Here is a 20997-nt window from a genome sequence, read left to right on the forward strand (position 1 = left end):
ACAAAACACGGCATGGTATGAAGTTTTGCTTACTGAAGTTGATACACATGCGGAGGCGAAGGGTGACGTGAGGACTTGGAAATTTTTAGACACGGGGGCAAATCGTCTAAAACCTTGAGAAGCTTGAAATGACCTCCCGACACCACGCTTTCGGTTTGAACCCTGGTTCTATCGTCTGACGGAGTGTAGCTGCATGGAAATGTGTGTTAGCGTATCATGTTGACACATGTCTCCAGAAAGTGCACTAGGTTGAGATTTGAGGCTTACATAGCATCGAGAATGTCGCCCATGGCTCCCAAGAGTTTGCAGGTATAGATAGCATTCGTGATACTGTGAGATGCAGCGGTTGAAATGGGATTGACCAGGCTGGATGCCCCTTGCCATGGTTCCAGCTCCTCCACGCAGCAGGTGTTCGGCAGCTCAGCTGTGACGTCCCGCGCCTGGATCATGGACGGCCTCCCCAGACCAATGTTGAAGAGCCTAACTCCAGGTCAGCCAGTTATAGCTACATCGCTGAGAAATAAACGAGAGCAAATACTTATCAAGCACGTAGCATCCCCACCATGTCACGTTTCTCACTTCAGCCTCTTCGGCGCTGAGTATTCCCTCCGAGAGGCACAGCGAACAGTCCAGGTGCATACCCAAGTTCATAGCCATGCGTACACACATACCGCAGTACATCCACCCGAGGGCCTCCTTGTCGACGGACATCTCGCGCAAGCACGTCAAGGCTAAAGCCTGGACGGTGGTCGGGTTTGGCGCTTCACACTCATAGTGCAGCATTACCCGGGCCTGGGCCGCAAATGCATCTCCCGCGGTATTTGCGTCGCTCGGGTTAGTCCTGACACGTACATCGTCGGTGTACCTCGAAGCAAGTGCCAAGATGGCGTAAAATAGGGCAGGAGAACAAAATCGCCCGAAGGGGCTGCCCGGGTGGCTGCTCAGATCCTGCAGAAAGGGCGCTTTGCAAACGATGTACTGCCACGAGTTCTGCCACTTCCAAAATAAGTCCAGAAGGTGCGTCTGAAGGTCTTGGGACACTACAACGAGTCCCACTTGGGTCTTGGCAGCCTCATAGCCTCTGTGCTGCATCTCGATGTTCGACGTTGAGCGGATCGTCGCGCTCCTCAAGAGGTTCAAATTGCTCCGGGAGCCAAAGTAACAGAGCTCCCCGCCATCCCCAATCGCAAAGCGCCCGAGGATATCAGTGACTTCTTCCATCGCCACTGACATTGTCCCGGATGTGCCGTGACTGGTCGAGGACTCCGGTGACATCCGTTCATCTTCGTCGCCGGCTTCCCGGGGTTCGGTATCAGCAGCGTGGGCAAAGTCACCGCCCTCACCGGAGCCCCGCAATCGGGCGAGTTCGGCTTCAAGGCTCTTCACACGAGCCTGCAGCGCAGCCACGTATTCCTTCTTCGGGGGTCTGCACACGACCTTATCAGCCCCTCCTCCACCTGACAACAAGACAGGTCCACCGGAGCCGGGAAAAGGACTTACTTGCGATTATTCGGGGCGTGTACGTATTCACAATCAGACTCCCGGTATTTGCATGCTGAGCATTGGATAGGGTTGCCGTCGCACTGGAAGCATGGCGATTAGAGTGGGTGAGAATATGGCGCTCATGGCAATCGCTCTACCTTGGTTCTTTTCGCCCGGCAGGCCAAGCAGGCTGTTAGGACCCGTTTTCTCTGGTTAGACTGGGTGTTCATCGGAAATTGCCCTGTGCAGTAGTGAGTTTTGGGGTTCGGATCTGGCACGGAGTGAGGTTTATGGCCGTGTCGATATAGGCCGTCAAACGAATAGTTGGAAATGTCACCGTATCCGGGTATTAAATATCCGGAAACTGGGCACGTGACCAAACGCTGCTGTTGGTTTCATTTATCAAAGCCGACAGCTCACAAGTTGCATATGAGACTCGTTCAAGAACTACGGTGAAGATTCACGGTATTTAAATGCATAGAGAGTCTCACATGTATGGTCGGTGGTGCGCACTACTGAGCCTTGCCTATTCCCCCCAAGCACCGTCGAATGGAGAGCGCATACTCGTTGCCGCCGAGGCCCTCGCCCCAGTTCTTTAGCTGGTATCCTACAGAATTTACCAAATACTCCTTGCACAAACAAAAATCACCATCGAGTTTGGAGACCAGTGCCCAGTCAGGCGGTTCATACGCCCCCCCCCTTAGCCAACTCAGCTCGGAAGGGGCCCAAGGGGTGTTGTTTTACACTTCTTCACCCGCTCTCATCCACAGCACTTCAGAACCCATTCCACACCACCCGCCTTCCAAAGAAATGACTACCCACTCGCCTCGTCTGTCGTAGCCACCGTAGCCGCCCGGCGCTCCACCTCCCTCATGAACTTCCTCACCTCGGGGTCCAGCGGCAGCGTCCTCCTCATCTTGGCCTTGTTCCCGATGACCTTGAGACCGCCGAGCGATCGCGCGCGGCTCAGGGCCACGTACGTCTGCCTCCCGTCCCAGACGTCCTCCAGGTTGACGATGACGCGGTCGAGCGACAGGCTCTGGCTCTTGTGGATGGTCATGGCCCAGCCCGGGACGAGGGGGATTTGCGTGCGCGCCGAGTACCCCGTGAGGACCTTCCTCGACCCGTGGGGGGTTTGCTCCATCGCTGTTTCGATGTCGTGCATGTTGCAGTAAGGCACGATGACGCGTCGCTGGCCGTTTGCGAATATGACTTCGGGGACTTTGGGGACGAGGATTAGCGGTTCGTGGCTACGGCTTTCTGGGGAATCCGGGACATGGGGAGGACTCACAACCCTCGACGCCTGATGCGCCATTGATGTAGTCGGTCATTTGGTCGTATCTAGCGCATGCGAGCTCGTAGGCGTAGTGGTCTCCCTTGTAACTCTTCTCTTCGGGCATTTTGGGTTTGTTGTGTTCGTGCAGCGTCCGTACGAAACGGAGGAGCTTGCCCTGGCTGCCGTTGCAGAGGCCATTCTCGACGTCGAGCTGCCAGATGTTCGTTAGTGCGTTGTTCTAGCTTACCTTGAGACGAGGTGCGCGATGGCGCGGCGAAGGGGGAGAACTCACGTTAGCCAGCAGCACAACCGGCATGCCGGCTTTGAGGGTCAATTGCTTGTCGAAACGGTGCTTGTCGTTGTTGTCGCCAAGGTCTCTAGGGTAGTCCACGGAAAGTAATTTTTCTGGCCGGCTGGGAAGCTTGTTAAGCTCCCGGTTGTTGTGATCCTTGGCTTTCTGCTTATGGCTGAACAGGGCTATGCCATCCCTGACTTGGCGAGGTTGCAGCAGGACGTCAAGATCGGCGTCAGTTGTGTGGCCGAGGCGGATGTTCTGGAGCATCGTGATGAATCGCTCATCGGTTTGCCGATGGATCTTGGTTAGATGGATGTATCTATTTGCCAAGCATGTCAGGTCGACGTCCTTTGTCTGTACGGATCATGATACTTACTGGAAGTTGCACTGTTCCCAGGTCCGCGAGTTGAAAGCCCATTTTTCGACATCCCGAAAGCTGGGGTGCTCCCTGTTTCGAGGACAGAAGTGCAGGTTGCCTTTCTTGTCGAAGTCCATCTTCCCACACGGCGTCGAAGTACCGCCAAACTGGTCATACGCCACCTCCTCAGTGCAGTAGCTGAACGGTAGCACCGGGGGCAGCTGGCAAAAGTCGCCGACGGCGATGACCTGAATGCCGCCGAATGGTCGCTCCACCGATTCCGCGGTCTGGGTTTCGACGACATTGGGGTAGCTGCGGAGGAATGCTTCCCGTCGGAGCGCAATTAGGACGTCGGAGAGGCGGTTGAAGAACTCGCTCTCGACCATGCTGATCTCGTCGATGATGAGGACGTCGGTGCCCATGATGCGCTCCCACACGCTCCTGCGACGGGCCTCTTGGATGAGGGTCCTGAGTGTCTCCGCCGGGGCGGTGGTGCTCCATCCGGCGTAGGAATATGTTGTCCTGCCGTTGATGTTTGTGGCGGCCTGGCCCGTGGGTGCGACGAGGTAGACGGTCTTCTCCTGAGCGTCGAAGGCCTTGTTGAGGGCCTTCACCAGGACTGATTTGCCGCAGCCGCCGGATCTGAGAGGGTCAGTCAGGCCTGAATGTCCTTCTCCTTAGTGATGGACCTACCCAGTGATGAAGAGATTTTGGCCCTGCATGGCCAGATCCAGGGCGTGCTGCTGTTCAGGACAGAGGGGTAGCTCTGGGGCCTCCTCTACGACTGGCGGGTCTTCCCCGCCTCCCCGGCGATCATTTTCGCGTTTAATATACTCGTTCGTTTGACTGGAGTAGCCACTGAGAGGTATAAACCCCTCAGCTTCTCTCATTGCTTCTTCCTCGTCCTCAAAAGCCCCCTCCCCTTTGATTGCGGCCTCATAGAAATCCTGCCCCTCTTCGGTTGCCTCCTGATCGGAATAATCCTCCACCATGATTGGTGACTGAGGTGTACCAGATTGGTAATTTCCCTCGTGTTTGACCTTTTTAGATCGATGTAAGTCAACGAAAAAGGCAGCTGAAGTCTCCGGGTGAGGCTCGGGCTCCTCCTCCCTCGGCCGCTTGACCGGGGCAGGCGCCGACGCAGGTGTAGGGGCGAGTACGGTGGATTGACTTGGATGTACCGGGGGATAATTCAACAAAGAGCCATCGTCGATCTCGAGGGCCAGCCCCTCTACTAGAAGATTCATCTAATGTGTGTAAGTCTCCTAGCTCACGAATATGGAGGTATTCACTTACAGCCTGGTCGAAAGTCGAAGCAGTAGTGTCTGGGTTGATTCCCACATGTTAGCATGGTGGGGCTGACGGACCACACAGCCAGTCCCTGCACGTACTTTTGTTCTTGCAGCCTTCAGTTTGGACCTTGGTATCGTTCCAGTTCGTGAAGATGCCGTACTTCCTGCCGTGCGCCTGAGGTCCTCGCAGGTTGTAGACCACGTAGTATTTGGGGGTCCACCGATCATCGAGCACGACGGGATTGCGCTCGTCGTCAATGTAGTCCATCGCGGCCTGCCTCGCCTGCTGGGATGCAGGGCGCGGGTTTCCGACCAGCGCATCCCGGGCCGGCTTAGACTTGACCATGGATGTGAGTGTAGGCGGTGCGATAGTTGTCGTCGAATCTCACCATGAGAACGCGATAAAGGGGCCGCGACAGAAGGTTTCACCGACTCCACATCACGTATTAGGTAAGCAAACTCTGCTCGCGCATTGGCCAGTGGGCTTCTCTAACCCATCTCCCCCATAATATTTGCTTTTTCTAGTTTGCCCTTTGTTGTAAAGGCATTTTTCCTTATTTGACGCCAATGGGTAGGCCGGGTCTGTAGAAACTTTTTCGACCCCAAACGGCAGTAGTCGCTGCTCGATTCGCTTCCTACTTGATTTCCTTCTCGATACTATCCGTACAGCGAATATAAAGCTGCTGTGGCAGTTCTTCGAAAAGCTTGGCATAGGTCGCCACAATTCTCTTGAGACCGCCTAATTTTCTTGTGTCTGCGCGGCTATATTTACTGTGGACTTAATTGCTCCTGTACGAAGACGACGATAGTAACAACAACGATAGTAACAACGACGACAGTAACAACGACGATAGCGATAACGACGACAGTAAAGTAGAAAAAGTAGTCGGTATAGCACAGGAAAATAGGCGGTCTCATTCTCTTAATCACCTCTCCTTCTGGCAATCGCGATTCATCTTGATGTACTCAGCCGTACGTGAGCCTTAGCGAGGAAGATCCATACATGGCCTTTTCGGTCACGCAGACCAGATCTTGCTAAACTTCAAGCCATCCACTCACTATTCAAGTAAGGTTACTCAGAGCATTGCAGAATCGCGTGACTGCCTGTCCTTTCAACCCGTCGTGCCACTGCACTGGCCCACTTAGAAGTGATAAGAACTGCCGTCCAAGAACTCACTTAACAGCCGTTATGCATTAAAATTCTAAATGGACTCGGTTGTGAGCTATTATGGGAGCTCGTTCTCCAGTTTCTCCATCACGGCGTACGCCTCTCCAGCGACACGGCGAGACTCTGCGTCCAGTCCGTCGGCGTCTCTAAAGACTGCAAACCTCCCTTTCCATAGCTGCCACCGCCCGGAGCTCAACCCATCCGTTCCCTTGAGCATCCGCCCCTGCTTCCACAAAATCCCTGCAGTAGCCCCGGAGATTTGCTGATCCCGTCCGTACAGGAGGTGCCCAGCATGAATCATCCATACCGCAGCGCGTATGAGTTTGTGAGCTATATCTTTCCCTTCCCTCTGATTTTTTAGAGCAGGGCCTGTATCATTGGCGGTTGTGTCCTCCAACGCGCCCACCAAAGCCCAGATGGCGTAGACTTCGAAGGGCAGCTGGCAAAGCCCTGCAACCCGTGCTGCGTAAGCATCGAGATTGACGCGTCGACTCTTCTTGAGATCTTCTGAGGATGCTGCAGAGTCGTCTTTGTGTTGATCACCGTCAGCAAACGAGGATTCAATATTGTGTGATAGTATCACGTACCATCATCAAGCTTCTCGCGAAAGGTGTTGCCAAACATGGGTAGATTGGCCCACAGCTCAACAGTGCTCGCATCACCACTGCCCCATTCTTCGCCCAAGGAGACTTTTCTGGGCGGCAGGTCAATGAGACTCCTGATCACTGCCGCCAATCGGTCTTGCTCCTCGCTGTCATAGGGAAGCTGGCGTGAGAGGTCGTGGACTAGATTCCAGAACCACCACAAGAAACCGCCTGCTGAACCCGCTGCTGTGCATTCTCGTTTGCAGAGTGCGTCAATCGCCAGTGCTGCCTCTTTTTGGGATGAGGGACTGTTTGAGGCAATGGCAGGATTGAGGATATCAATGACCTCACCAGCGTAGTCGGGAGCGCCCGGATCCTCTAGCTGTAGTTTCACTGGCGACATTGTGACGTCTCGGGGTTGAACGGTCGGAAAGTTTGGCTGCTGGTTTAGCAGAAAACAATTGAGAAATAGCGATGATAGTTCCTGATGTCAGGCGTGTTCGAAGCATATGCTGAAGAAGGTGTTTGTCGCCGAGGAAGTGATCAGTAAAGTCAGGATCTATTAATATCAGGCGTGCGGCTCCATTTGGGGGCCTTGGCTCAGGCCGCTAGTCGAGATGAGCAAGATACGCCGAGTGAGTCAGTGACATTGAGACATCTCGAAAGCGCCAGCCCAGAAACATCGAGATAACAGGGAAACTGCCAGTCGACGAGAAATAAAGCGAGATCGGACGAGGCCTGGAGTTCCAGGCCGTCAATATGAAAATTGAGTAGGGATCACGTCTTCCGGCATTTGACTTCGGATGATGCGGATCATTCATCAGCCCCCAAGAAACAGCGCTCGACAACCTCTTAGCCTCAATTTAAGGTTTCGGCTCTGAACCGTCGGCCTGACCGGCAGATACGTCCGGGGTATGGCACAGCCGCTGTCCAGGCCCACGGCATCGTTCAAATGTTCAGATACTGGGGACCTTTGACAGACTTGGCGCCAAACCTTAAGAGCTCAGCTTACACCTGGAGCTGTTGCCGCGATCCGTGGCGGGCCATCTTTCTGAAACGCACTTACATGATTGGCGAAAGACATCACGACATTGTTCTGGAATAATGGGAGCGGCCCGAGAGAGGGGTTCGCGAGAATTCGCCCGTCGGTCAGTCAAAGTGAGTTTGTGAAGAACTACGGAGCAACCGACCAGTGTTCACCAGAAATGTCATCATTGAGGACCATTGCACTGCATTTCATCAACTCTTTCTTCAGTCTGCTTACTTACTCCAGTCGAATTACAAACACTACCCGTGAAGACATGTCTGGAATCGAACTGCTTGTCCACTCTTCAGCGAATCGTCTGAGTGCAGGGACTAGATAGAGCATAAAATTGTTCTAACCGTGAGACATTGCCATTGTAGGAAATCGCTCGATTTCGGGGCAAGATACAAATAAAAACCAGACAACTCTTGTGCTGCCCGACGGTGTACGGTTAACACGGTGAGAAAACAAAACGATGGCGATGTGACACAACCTAGGAATATTCTGCCCGACAGGCCCACCAGTTCGTGCCAAGGCCCAGGAGTAATGCCCGCTGATTTATGCTGGCACTTGAACTTCTATCACATCGACTTAACTTACAAGGGTGGTTTCATCTGAAAATAGTTTCAAAATGGACTCAACATGGGCTGTGAACCAAGACTAGAGCTCATTTGTGTGGCTCGGCATGGCATGACGAGACGGACTGGCGGTCTTTGGCATCACGAAGGTCTCGTCGAAGAAGATAAATAGGCCTCTAAGTCACCCGTTCAATGCACTCATCCAGCTCATCATTCACTCACAACTCAGACAACTTCACCACACTCCTTTTCTTCACTCGAGACACTCTCTTACGACACAATCATCACACTCTTTCGTCTCCAACGACATCAACACTCATTCCAATAATCAAAATGATTTCCTTCACTCATCTTCTTACTCTCCTCGCCGCTTCCGTGGCTGTTGCCTCCCCGGTCTCCTTTTCTGACAACGGAGAGGGCATCATTGAGATCCGTGCCGGCGATGTAAGTTGAACCCAGCGCCTTCGCCCATCATTCATCCATGAGATTGCTAACCTCGCCACTCCAGGACGTCTACGTCTGCAAGGCCGGCTCCAGCAACAGCGGCGCCTTGTACGGCGAGATCAAGCTCGCCGACGCCATGCGCGACGTCGCCGCCGCCAAGACCACCAAGGGCTCCAGCGGCTACCCCAAGCCCTTCGGCAACCTGGGCAACGTCATGAACTTTGCTTCAGGCTGCTCCAGCGATGTCTGGGAGCTCCCCGTCCTGCCTGGCGGCAAGGCCTACAACTACAACGCCAAGAAGGGCGGCAACTCTCCCGGCCCCATTCGTGTCTTTTACAACAAGAACCTCCAGTTCTGCGGCATCGGCGCCAAGGAGAAGGCCGATGGTAGCGGCAACCCCCACAACTGCGCTCTCAAGCCCAAAGCTGAGGAAAAGGGAAAGGGCAAGGGCAAGGACAAGGGCAAGGGAAAGGGAAAGGCCTCTGCCTAGACGCATACTTGACTATGCATCCTCAATGGCCACCGTGGCTACACTAGATTTGGCACTGCTTCATTGCTGATAGACTTCGGTTTGGTTTTGTTTTGACTTATAGACTGGGATAGATACAAGGTGCTCTACTTAAAATAAGAATCCGGATTTCTTACAGGACGCAAGTAGGTTGTCAAAACCGTTAAATGCAAGCAATGCACGAAGCTCTTTACACCTTTCACATACTGACCCGAGGATGACTCTCACAGTGATTGCACAATTCTCTGACGGTCAATTGGACTCAAAAGCAGAATATGATGCTGATGTGACACCTAGGGAGAGAAGGTTGCGCAATGACTGCGTGCAAGTGGGCCTGGATTGGATTGAATAATAATGACACAAGGTAACCTAGCCTCTCTCTCATATCATAGATAGAATGAATTAAACCCAGAGACCATTGAACGCTTCGAATTCTTCTTATTACTATTGAAACTTATTTCCGTACGTGCATCATCTAGACGTACTCAAAACACATGAGATCGCTCCTAATATCCATCGCATCTCTGATTGTAATATTCTCAGCCAGACCAGGCATCCACATGACGTGATCCAGCGTCGTAACGTTGCCACTGTCTCCAAAGTACGGCACGAAGGCTTCGATAGGGAGGATGATGGGCTGAGCATCAATGAAGATTTGCCCGTTTGCCACATTCGGACCACCCATAGCATACAGACGGGACGTCAAGTTGGCTGCCTGCCAGTTCCACCACAGGCGGTCGAAGTTAGTGTGATGTAGCCAGAAGATAGGGTCGGCCGGGGATCTGGCGTGGTCTCTCATCTAGCGCTTGGTTAACTATGACATCAGCCGTTGTCTGGAACACCCGACTTACAATACCGCCCACACCAAGGTGCCCACCGCTGTGCGGCGTGTTTCCCAAACAGTTCATCATCTCGGCATAGTCGTCAGACTCCACTGCCATGCATGGCTCTACGACATTCTTTTGTGACACGGTGTCGAAGGCAGTCTGGTTCAGCCCGCGAGTGAGAGAGCTTCCGGTCTCGTTGCGCGTCAGTTGCGTTGAGATTTGTACACGGTATCCCGCAAAGGCACCATCGAGAATGCAATTGTCCTGGTCGGTCCTTCCAGTGCCAAAGCCGACGACGGCTGAAGTGTTTGAGGCAGGACGGTCCCAGACGCTCGCATTCTGAATAGGATTGATGACCTGATCTGCTTGCTCGTCCCAATAACTACGAGTTAATGTCAGCAGGGGAGCTCATATGTCTGAGGATGTCAGGAGCAAGAGAGTTACGGGTAGGGGCCGGTGTAGCCGCATTCGCTTCGAAGCAAATCTTCATGGATCTTAGTGTACCAGCGATGCCATGGAAACAATGCGCCCTGTGCAAGAAGCCGTCGTCAGTGAGAACTCCTCATGAAACCAATATTTCGGCCCACTTACAACTGTGTGGATGTATCTGACTTGGGCAATATGCGCAACAAGCAGCTCTTCCCACCGGCTTTTAGCTCCCCAGCTTCCGACCTGGGCCGGAGCCTGGGCCGGGTCCATGAGACATAACATCGAATTAATATAAGACGCTCTCTCACCCTCCGTCAATGATGTCCTGAGTAAGTCGCTGGTCAGCTCATTGATCAGGGCAATCAACGGGTCGATGATAACTCACCAAGGCTTCCGCACGCTTGGGTGAGTGCAGGCTACCGCGGCAATCTGCAACGTCGCAAGAATTGTTGACAAAGTTGCTAGCAGCTTCGCCATGATTGAACAGTCCCTATCTTGGATCGGGATGGTTGAGCGACAAGGACCACGGCAATCAAGAGACCGAAGAGCGAGGATATTCGCGGGAACATACCATAGTCAAAAAGTGCGCCCAGAGGCGGCAAACTGGGAAAAAGAATTTTAATAAGGGAAGAATGTCGGCAGCAGTGAAGCATGAGGCGCTTTCTGACTGGACTTTAAGTTTTGTGCCCGGTCATTCGTGTCACCATCGTGACCAATCCCGAACAATCAAGCCTAGTAGTGCCCCCTTGAATGATTGAAAGCGCTACAAACAGACACAGCTCCAAGACTTGGCACTTTGGACTAATGAGCTACAGATAATTAAGGTTTCCGAAACTTGCCCGTTCACGCAAATTTAGTCAAGTAAACCCAGCAATCTGAGCACTTCATTGGTTGCTTCCAATGTACCTTGATTAAACACGGTCTTAGCGACTTGCTTCAGACCACAACCTCTCTTTAGTGAAGCTCAATTAAAGTTACTATTAAACAAGCATACAGTCCGTTGCACTGATAGCGTCCGCCCCCCCTTTTTACTGAAATTACGTACGTATAATCTTTATATACATATAAAAATTTACTTAACGCTATATAGATATTTATAATATAGTAATTAATTTATTTAAATAGCTTTAATTAACTTATTCCTATTAAATCTCATAATTTAAAGGTATTATAATACCTCTTAAGTGTTACTATACGTTTTAGTAAGTAAATAATAACATATTTAAGTATTCTTTATTATTTGTTACTAATAATATATAGAAATAATAATATATATAATAATTAATATAAAATACTACCAAAAGTCTTTTTTAATATTTTATTTTAGTATTAATTAGAATTATTATATGTATTAAAAAAGCTCATTAAGCTATTACTACTAAACAAGCTACTAAAAAAGCTACTAAAGAGGTTATTATTATTCAAACTAGTCTTAAAACTAATAATTTAATAGCTTTTAAGTTTATATTATACAAAAAGTATATAGTTACATATATAACCTTTTCTTTGTTATAAAAAGCTTTAAAAATATCCTCTTATTAAAAAAAATAATAATATAAAAGAAATAAAAAAAGATTTATTATAGAAAATTTAGTTCTAAAATAATCTATTTTTATTAATATTATTGTTTTAACTAAATTTAACTTTAGTTAATCTAATTTTTTATTAACTTATTTAATTTATAAATAATGTATGTATAGCGTTTTACTATAATATTAATAATGTATTTAGAATATGCTTTAATATATTTAAAAAAGAGGAAAACATGAATAATAATAAATTGATTTTATTATAAATCTAAGTTATTTATAGCTTAATATTTAAAAGTAATAGTTTATCTATTTTTAATTTAATTATTAAAAGTATTATATGTAATAAACTTAGCTTTATTAATATATTCAATATAAATAATAAAGATTAAGAGGTAAACAGCGATATCTAACTTAAAATAAAAATAGTTTATTTATATAATTTAAAGAAAACTAATATTATTATTATGATTACTTAGAGAAAGCTAACTAACATATTTAAACTAATATTTATTTTTATTTAAATATATTTATCTACTAAAAAAGTTATTTAGCTAAGTATTTTATAAATTAATATCATTTCCTCTTTTAAATAAACTAAAAAGAGAAATAAAATCCATTTTACTATTCAATAGTAATATAGTGTTATATTAATCTCTAATAGAATAATAATTAATAGATAAATATTTTTAAGGGTAGTTAAATACATATTTTAGCTAATATATAAAAAATAATGAATTATAAGCTTAATAATTTTATAGACATTAAATATTAAAAAGAAGATATATATAGATAACTTTTCTATATATATCTCTATTTAAAATATTATAAATATGAAAATAATTTAAATAATAAGAAGTTTAACTTATACTATATATTAAACTAGAAGTAATATAAAATTAAATCTTATTATATAGAAAAATAAATAAAAGCTATTATAATCAAGTAAATTAATATTAATAATATAGAGCGTAACGTAAATGATAAGCAAGCCGAACAGACAAGCAAGCCGAACATCTAACTGCAACCACAGCATCTTCTTACTTCTACCACACGTCAATCCCACAATAACAATAGCATCAACACAAAAAGAAGCTTAAGTGGTCCTAGCAGTCCAAGCTATCAAAAACACACTAAGTCTCAGTATCTGAGAGGCTGCCCAGATCTACTCCGTCCCAGTTATAACGTTATACGATCGATTAAAGGGAAGATCATCACAACGCGACACCACGCCTAACTTACAGAAATTAACTACGCTTAAAAAAGAAAAGCTTGTTAAGTATATTCTCAACCTGGATTCCTAATTGTTTCCTCCTCAGATTAGTGGTGTTGAAGATATGGCTAATTAACTGCTTGCTGACTGCAACACGCCCCTAGTTAGGAAGCGCTAGGCTTCGAACTTCATTAAGCGACAACCACAGCTCTGGACGCGCTTTTTTCGTAAGTATGACTATAAGAGGGCCTAATGCGAAGATCCAGACGTAATAAACGTATGGTTTCGTCTTATGGCGAATATAATTGCGAAATACAGCATTATGGACTCTAATATCTATAACTTTAATAAGACTAGGTTTATGATAGGCCAGATTGCATCTAGGATGGTTGTTATAAGTGCTGAAAGGCGTTCAAACATAAAAATAATGCAGCCTAGCAATTATGAATAGGTTATAGTTATTCAGGCTATTAGTTCGTCAGGCTATAGCGTTCCGCTATATATTATTATTGCAGGCTAATATCACCTCTCCACTTAGTATACTGAAACCGATCTACTATGCGACTAAGTTATTATAACGTCTGAAAACAGATAGATAATAAACAAAAGAGGCCTAAATTAGCTCCAGCACTTTGATCAGCATATAAAACTGCATGCAAGTGGCAGATATCGCCTCCTTATTATTAATAGTTATAAAAGTCACTATGCAGCTGACTTTGAGATATATTGCAAGGAAAACAATATTATTACACTTTATATGCCGGCCTATTCCTCTTATTTACTTCAGCCCTTAGATATTAGGTGTTTTAGGCTACTGAAGAAGGCTTACAGCTGAGAAATTAAGGAAAAGATGCAATAGGGTGATACCTATATTATAAAGGAGGACTTTTTCCCTATGTTTTACAGAGCATTAACAAAAGCAATTACAGAAAAAAATATTCAGGGAGGATTCAGAGGGGCTAGGCTTATGCCTTTAAGTGCAGAGAGTGTGCTATCTGAGCTTGATATGAAGTTACATACTCTAACGCCTCCAGGGTCTCTCCTAACAACACCCCCTGCGTAGACTTCTCAGACGCTAAACAACCTAACAGAGGCGTCTTCTCAGTCTAAACTTATTAAGAATTAAATCTCACGCTATCAAAATAGCTCACTAACTTTAATTATTAAGGCTGTTAAGCATTTATCAAAAGGGGCGTATAGATTTATGCATAAGATTGCCTTATTGAGGTCTGAGGTCCAGATACTTCAGGAAGAGAATAACCTACTTAGCCGACGTAGGAGGACTAAGAAAACACATCTTAGACAAGGAGGAAGTCTTACTGTAGCTGAGGCAGAGGATATTCAGTCGCAGAGAGAGGCGACAACTCAGATCGAGGAGGAAATGCGTTGGAGTAGTGGTCGTCGGCCAAGGACTGAGACGGGCTAACAGCGGTGTGGCGTCTGTGGGAACACCAGTCATAATGCGCGAATATGTCAATTTGTTGAAGAAACGTCTAATAAAGAGGTTTCTGAGTAGTTTTAATTGATTTATAGTTTTTGTGGTTATTTGATGATTATATTTATAATGTGGTTGCGGTTGGGTGTTCAGCTTGCTTGTCTGTTCAGCTTGCTTATCATTTACGTTAAGTTAGAGCTATCTTAATATATTAACGATTTAATATTATATTAATGTAGTAAATACAAAATCTATAACATATTAGTTAAGATTAGTTAATATAATATGTATATATAAAGCTATTTATTATTAAATATAGCTAATTTAATAAGCATTTCAAAACTCTTTAGTTTTATTTTATTATTACTACTATTAACGTTATAAATATTATTTATATAGTTATAGATTAAATAAAATAAAGTTAAGCTAAGTAGTAAAAATAATTAAATTAAAGTTTGACATAATATATTATTGATAAAGATATATTATTTAGAAGAAGATTAAAAAAAATGAATATAATAAGAGTAGTATAACATTTAACTATATATATAATTCTTTATATAATATATTTAACTATAGAAAAATCTATTTATAACTTTAAATTTAACACTATTATTTTATATATATCAAAATAATAGAATTATTATAAGTTTAGATCTATAAATAATATAATCTATTTTAATACTTTCTAATTATAGTTAAAGCTTATAATTATAATTAAAATCTCTAACTATAAACTATAATATGGTTCATCAGTCAGCCGGCTGGACCAGTCAGCTGGACGTTCTTTTCCCATATACACAACAATATCTAGTATTTCTTAACCATAACATATCAAATTAACTATTAGTTGTTGCTATTAGAATCTCCTGAGGGTTTGATATCTTTGGAATAGGTTTGCGCGTTATGCCCAGTCTCACCATATATACTACAGCGTCTCCAAGCTGGCTAGGCTCTCTTTGATGGACCCCCTTCGTCGTCCTCTTGAGGTGCTGGGTGTTTCCCTTTTTGTTTCCCTTTAAGCAAAACCTGAGATTCCTCTATACTAAGTGCCCCTCTAAGCTGGACCTACGTTCTTTTAGCCCTCTAGCGCTTAGCAAGTGCTATATTTATATCCTCAAGGGTATAAAGCTGATCAGTCAAAATAGTGATTAAGTATGTTATTACCTGCGCACCTTTTAATAATTACTTAACTACAGTAATAATTAGTGTTAGTAAGCTTTTTTAATAAGTAGAGATATAACTTTTAATAAAGTTAGACTATAAGATAGTTTATTATAGGTTAGAGGGCGTTTGTAACTGCTAAGGTGGAGGTGTTGAAGGGTTAGCTATAGGAGGTGTAGGCGTCTGTAAATATATATCAAGCTTTTTGATAATATAGTCTAGGTCTTATAGTGAAATTCTAGCGCTTTAGAGAGCAGACCTAATGTTTTCCTTATTAAAAACCTTATTATGGGCCTAGTGGAAGGCAATAAAGAACTCAGACTTAGTGATGTGATTTATAGAGGCTCTAATGAATTAGTTGATTTTATGACTATATATGCGTTTTAAAGATGAATAAAGGGTAATTTCCAATAGCTATAGTAGATGTGATGAATATGCAGGCATACTGATAGTTATAATATTATTCTGCTTATAGTAATCATTGAATTTAGCTGATAAATAGCTCTTATAGCTGTTAATAATAAGTATCTAGTAGATGCTTTTTATTTAGTTTTTAGTGTGTTTATTAAAGTGTTTAATTTAGTTAAGACCTGTCTGATTATCTGTCTATCTATTAGTAGTGGGTTTGATCACTTAGTTGCCTAGAAAACCTGATTCTGTGGTCTAACTGGTAAGGTGATATACACCCTTAATAATTACAAACAGAGGGATGCACTACCTGCCTGAATTAATATATTTAATAACTATAGCCTATTTATGGTTGCTAGGCTGGACAGACTTTGCTTTGCTGCGTTAATTAGCGTGTGTAACCACTATTAACGTGGTGATCATGCCTATCATAAAGCCAGTTTCATCAAAATTATATAGGTCCCCCTCTTAGATCTTATACTTAGCTATTATGTTGCGTAATAGCGCAAACCACTTTGATATAACCTTAGGATCTTCTTGAAGAGCCTTTTGATAATTGTATGGATGATTAAACTTGGTTTTCAGAGCAGGCTGTGAGTCCACAAACCGCCTGGCCTATCGCTTGCTAATAGGCTTGCTATTATGGGCTTGCAGCAGGAGATTAGCTATATCTTCCACACCGCTGAGGTGGAAAGGAAATCCTCTGGAATCCTATTTAATAATGTATTAGAGAAGTGTTTTCTCTTTGATTGGATTGAGTTTATATTGTTGGGGTTGAGCTTGTGCGCGTTGCAGTTAGTTGTTTATTCTATCAGCTAAGGTGCTCTTTAGGATACTATAGGTCTTTGTAAGGGGCTGGCCCCTAGGCTTGCTCAACATAGAGGTGCTGTCGATTAACTATTCTAAGCTGAAGAAGGAAGAAAGGACTTTACAAGGGTAGGCACCTAACAGCGGTGAAGCAGGCCGGGTTAGGCGGCGTACTGCGGCAGAATAGTGGGCCCAACGGAGCTGGATCTCAGTAACTGCTCCAGCGAAGCCGGAGATATCAATCCAGGCTCTAGCCCGTGACATCACCCCCCCGCTCCCCTCCAGCGGCGCGCCCGCGGCGCTAAGGCTGGGTCTCCATCATGCTCTATTGCAGAGCCATAACAGCGTTCGTAAGCCTCTATTGCTTCTGTCCCCTAGAGCGTCTTAACAGGCTCTTAGGTCCTCTCTATATATCCTTCCCACTTAACTAGAACTTCGCAGTATTACCTACGCCCTTAATACTTCTAGGTAGTAGCGTTAATACTCTCTATACTCTAGGTCTTTTTGCTTTTATTATCTATAATTAGTAGCAGCTGCTTATTATCTAACGTTTAACTAGGTAAGGGGTTATTACCTGCACGCTTTAAAATATCTATATAGAAGCGTAGGTATATAGCTGCTAGTATATTAAGCTCTACTATATATAATAAGATGACTTTTATAACTATATACTTATAGTGTAACTAATCCAGTTTTTTATAAGGCCTAAGGGATCTGTAATACCCTATGTGAAGCTAGACTTTATCGCCCACTTCTAGTCTCTCTATAGGCTGGCGCTTCCTATTAGACAGCTCCTCATAGCATTGCTATGTTGAGGTGAGGGTTGATTAGGCTATGTCTATTACATCTTAAAGCCTTATTACTAACTTATATGCTTAGCCCTCATAGGTGCCCTCAGGGCTTGCTAGGTCTGCTTCCTTAACCTTAATAGGCTCTAGGTTATATCTATGCTCTAGGAAGAAGCTACTCATCCTAATAGCGCTATTATTACAGCTATAAAGCGCTAGCTGAGCTGCTAGAAGGTTATATACCTAGTCCTTCTGTAAGTAAGTGGCGTAGTTGCATAGGTAGGCCTAGATCTCCTGGTTCATCCTCTGTAGGCCTCTATTAGTCTGCAGGTAATAGGTAGTATTAAGCTGCTGCTCTATTCCTAAAAGCTTATAGAACTGCTGCTAGAAGCAGCTTATTTAGTTGCTCCCTCTGTTGCTTATAATTAACGTAGGGATGCTATGAAACCTAAAATAGCAGTTTAGGAATCATTCAGCGTAGGCTTCAGCTTCTATGCTTTCTATCGCCTTAAAGGTTACACCTTTACCTAGCTGGTTGATAATTACCTAAAGATATCTCTCACCCTTATCTATAAGGGATAGGTTAGTAATAAAATCTATAGTAAGGTTGCTTTATATATACTGTGGTATTAGTAGTAGTTTCAGAAGTCCCTTATAATGTTCCCTCTAGATATAACTACACCTATAACTATTGCGGTTATAGCAGAAACGCTATACTAAGTGCAACTAACCAGGCTAGTAGAAGTATCTACTAACTAGCATAAAAGTGTTATCTCTTCCTAGATAGCCACTAAGCATTAAGTTATAGGTGCTTTAAATAATATAGGTGTATAGCATATTTATTTTGTTACTTAGATCTTTATTACCTAATACTTAAATCTAATCTCTAAATAGTAGTTAGTTATTATTATTAATCTCACACTTAGTAATCTGAACCTTTAGCTTAAAGCTTAGGGGGAAGCTTCTTTCTCGTTATTTTACAGCAGCATAGGCCTGCTAGTAGACTTCATCTTATCTTTAGGTCTGATCCCAGAGTTGCTATAGTTCTTCATCATCAGTAAATATAAGCATTAATAATGCTGCCTCTATACGTTATATATATGCTGAGGGTACGGTTGCTTCTGGGAGGAGCTATAGGATTTAACCTTATTTACGCTTATCCTCTAGAGATATAGGTACATCTTATTCACATCTAGAGAGTATATCTAGCACTACTGCTTTGCTTCCTAGCTAGTACTATATCTCAAAGTTAAAAGTTATATTAAGATAGTTCCTCTGCCTATCAGCTTTACTGTTCTATAAGCTTCTGCTTCATCATAAAGTACTTTAGGTTCTTATAGTCTAATAAGATCCTAAAGTGGCTAACACTCTATAGCTCTATTCTCTATTCTTATAGATAGCTTATAATAACTAGCATCTCCTTATTATATATCAGATAGTTAAACTAAGCAGCATTAAGCTGCTATAAGTAGTAGGCTACTATATGATATCTGCTATGCTTATCTTCTTATAAGAGTATACCTCTAAGGGTAAAGCCTAAGCAATCAGCCTTAATATAGGTTATACGCTTAGGGTCTAGTTAATATAGAACAGGCTTAGTAGCAAAGATCCTCTTAAGCTCCTGGAATGCTACTTTTTGTTCCTTACCCTAGCAGAAGGGGACACCCTTCTTTATAATAGCTATCAGGGGTCCAGCAATCTCTAAGTATGCTGGGATGAAGATCTAATAGTAGTTTGTAAATCTAAGGAAGCTTTAGACTCCCTTAACTATTTTTAGAGCTGCTTATTCCTTAATCACCTTTAGTTTCTTAAGGTTATAAGAGATACTAACTCTAGCTGTAATAATAAACCTTAGGTATTTAACTATCTTTATAGAGAACATATACTTATGAGGGTCTAAATATAGCCTTACTGCAGTAAGCTTATATAATACTAGCTTAACTTTTACTTTATAGTCTTATTATAATCTATTTAAGTAGATCAGGATGTTATCTATATATATTATTATAAAGTTGTCTAAATACTCTTAAAGTATGCTGTTAATATATCGTTAGAATATAGCAGGGGCTCCTATAAGCCTAAAGGGGATAACTAGCTATTTAAATAGCTTATATCTTATTTAGAAGGCTGTCTTATACTCCTCTCCCTATGCAATCCAGATCTTATAGAATGCTGCTACTATATCTAGCTTAGTGAACTACTTAGTAGCGCTAATAGTTTATAGCATTTCTTAAATTAAGGGAAGAGGGTATCAGTTACACTTAGTAAGCTTATTAAGAGCGCAGTAGTTAACACAGAAATATATTCCTCTGTTTGGTTTATATATGAATAGTATTAGGGCTGATGCTTCTGAGCTGCTAGCATAGATAAAGCCCTTATTAAGTAGGTCTTATAAGGTCTTATAGAGGATGAGGAGTTCTTCTCATGATATACTATAGAGTGGACCTTATAGTAATATAGCTTTATTACTATTACTATCCTAATTAATAGGGATCTTATAGTTAACTTTAGGGTGATATAGTGGAAGGTTAGCAGCTTTATTAGGTTAGAATAGCTTTTAGAACTTAGCTAGTATAGCTAGTAGGAGGAGGGCTTTTAGGTCTGCCTTCTTAGTCTTCTTTATAAGAGCCTTCTATATATCTGCTAGGCTGATTGCTTAAACTTTATATCCTGTAGTTCCTTTGGTGTGTTATTATGCCCTCTTATAAAGCGTTACGAAAGGGGCTCCTAGGAGGAGGCGGGCAGCTTTGATCTAGTGCACTTATCCTAGCTCTTCCTCGCCTTTTAGATGTAGGTTTATGCCGCCCCTCTTATATTATATCTGTTGCGCAGCAGCATTATGTAGGATATAGTTCCTCTCTATCTAGGGCTTTCTTAGGAACAGATTGTCGCTAAAGCTATATATAGTATATACAAAGATCTTCTTATTATAACTGCACAGCTTAAAGTTAAAAATAACTACACCTATTGCTTTTATAGCGCTTATAGCGTTGCTAAAGCTGCTTAATACTCACTTAGAGCAGTCTACTACTAGCAGGTGGAGCTTATAGGCTAGGTTGTAGTTAATAAGGGCGTATAAATCACACCCTATATCTATTAGGGCGTCTGCTTAAATGCCCTTATATATATAGGTAGTAATTACTGCTAACTTACTGCTTATATAATACCTAAACTGCTTCTATTTTATAATATCACTAAGTTCAGCCTCTAACGCCTAACTTGATAGTGGAGTTACTCTTTTCCTAAGCTCTCTTTAGCCTTAAAGCTTCCTAGATCCTCTATAGGAGTCTTATTACTGCTCTCTTCTTACTTCTTAGCTTTCTTAACCTTTGCAGGATAGGAATGCTTCAGCTTAGGATACTATATAGCAATATAGCTGATCTGGTTG

At 43.6% G+C, this 20997-nt stretch overlaps 4 protein-coding genes across 4 annotated transcripts; 1 reads left to right on the forward strand and 3 right to left on the reverse strand.

Annotated features, from left to right (window-relative positions):
* Positions 1-29: 29 nt before the first annotated feature.
* On the reverse strand, positions 30-5049 carry pif1-1 (ATP-dependent DNA helicase PIF1; the record flags this gene model as incomplete). The annotated part of the gene is made up of 11 exons (XM_037319558.1): positions 30-189; positions 268-480; positions 539-1426; positions 1501-1583; positions 2369-2703; positions 2774-2969; positions 3051-3372; positions 3430-4053; positions 4105-4658; positions 4708-4736; positions 4803-5049. The coding sequence occupies 11 exons, from the start codon at positions 5047-5049 to the stop codon at positions 30-32; spliced, it is 3651 nt and encodes a 1216-aa protein (XP_037180871.1).
* An 880-nt stretch (positions 5050-5929) lies between these two features.
* Positions 5930-6858, reverse strand: CGCA056_v004304 (uncharacterized protein; the record flags this gene model as incomplete). Its single annotated transcript, XM_037319559.1, has 2 exons — positions 5930-6399; positions 6459-6858. The coding sequence occupies 2 exons, from the start codon at positions 6856-6858 to the stop codon at positions 5930-5932; spliced, it is 870 nt and encodes a 289-aa protein (XP_037180864.1).
* A 1532-nt stretch (positions 6859-8390) lies between these two features.
* On the forward strand, positions 8391-8991 carry CGCA056_v004305 (uncharacterized protein; the record flags this gene model as incomplete). Its single annotated transcript, XM_037319560.1, has 2 exons — positions 8391-8501; positions 8566-8991. The coding sequence occupies 2 exons, from the start codon at positions 8391-8393 to the stop codon at positions 8989-8991; spliced, it is 537 nt and encodes a 178-aa protein (XP_037180865.1).
* Positions 8992-9484: 493 nt separating this feature from the next.
* orsC-6 (Tyrosinase-like protein orsC) lies at positions 9485-10742 on the reverse strand (the record flags this gene model as incomplete). Its single annotated transcript, XM_037319561.1, has 5 exons — positions 9485-9808; positions 9861-10218; positions 10281-10366; positions 10428-10590; positions 10651-10742. 5 exons carry the CDS (start codon positions 10740-10742, stop codon positions 9485-9487), a joined length of 1023 nt encoding a protein of 340 aa, XP_037180866.1.
* Positions 10743-20997: the final 10255 nt, after the last annotated feature.

The sequence above is a fragment of the Colletotrichum aenigma genome, assembly GCF_013390185.1.
Source record: "Colletotrichum aenigma strain Cg56 chromosome Unknown KSG_Cg56_contig03, whole genome shotgun sequence".
Taxonomy (NCBI): Eukaryota; Fungi; Ascomycota; class Sordariomycetes; order Glomerellales; family Glomerellaceae; genus Colletotrichum; species Colletotrichum aenigma.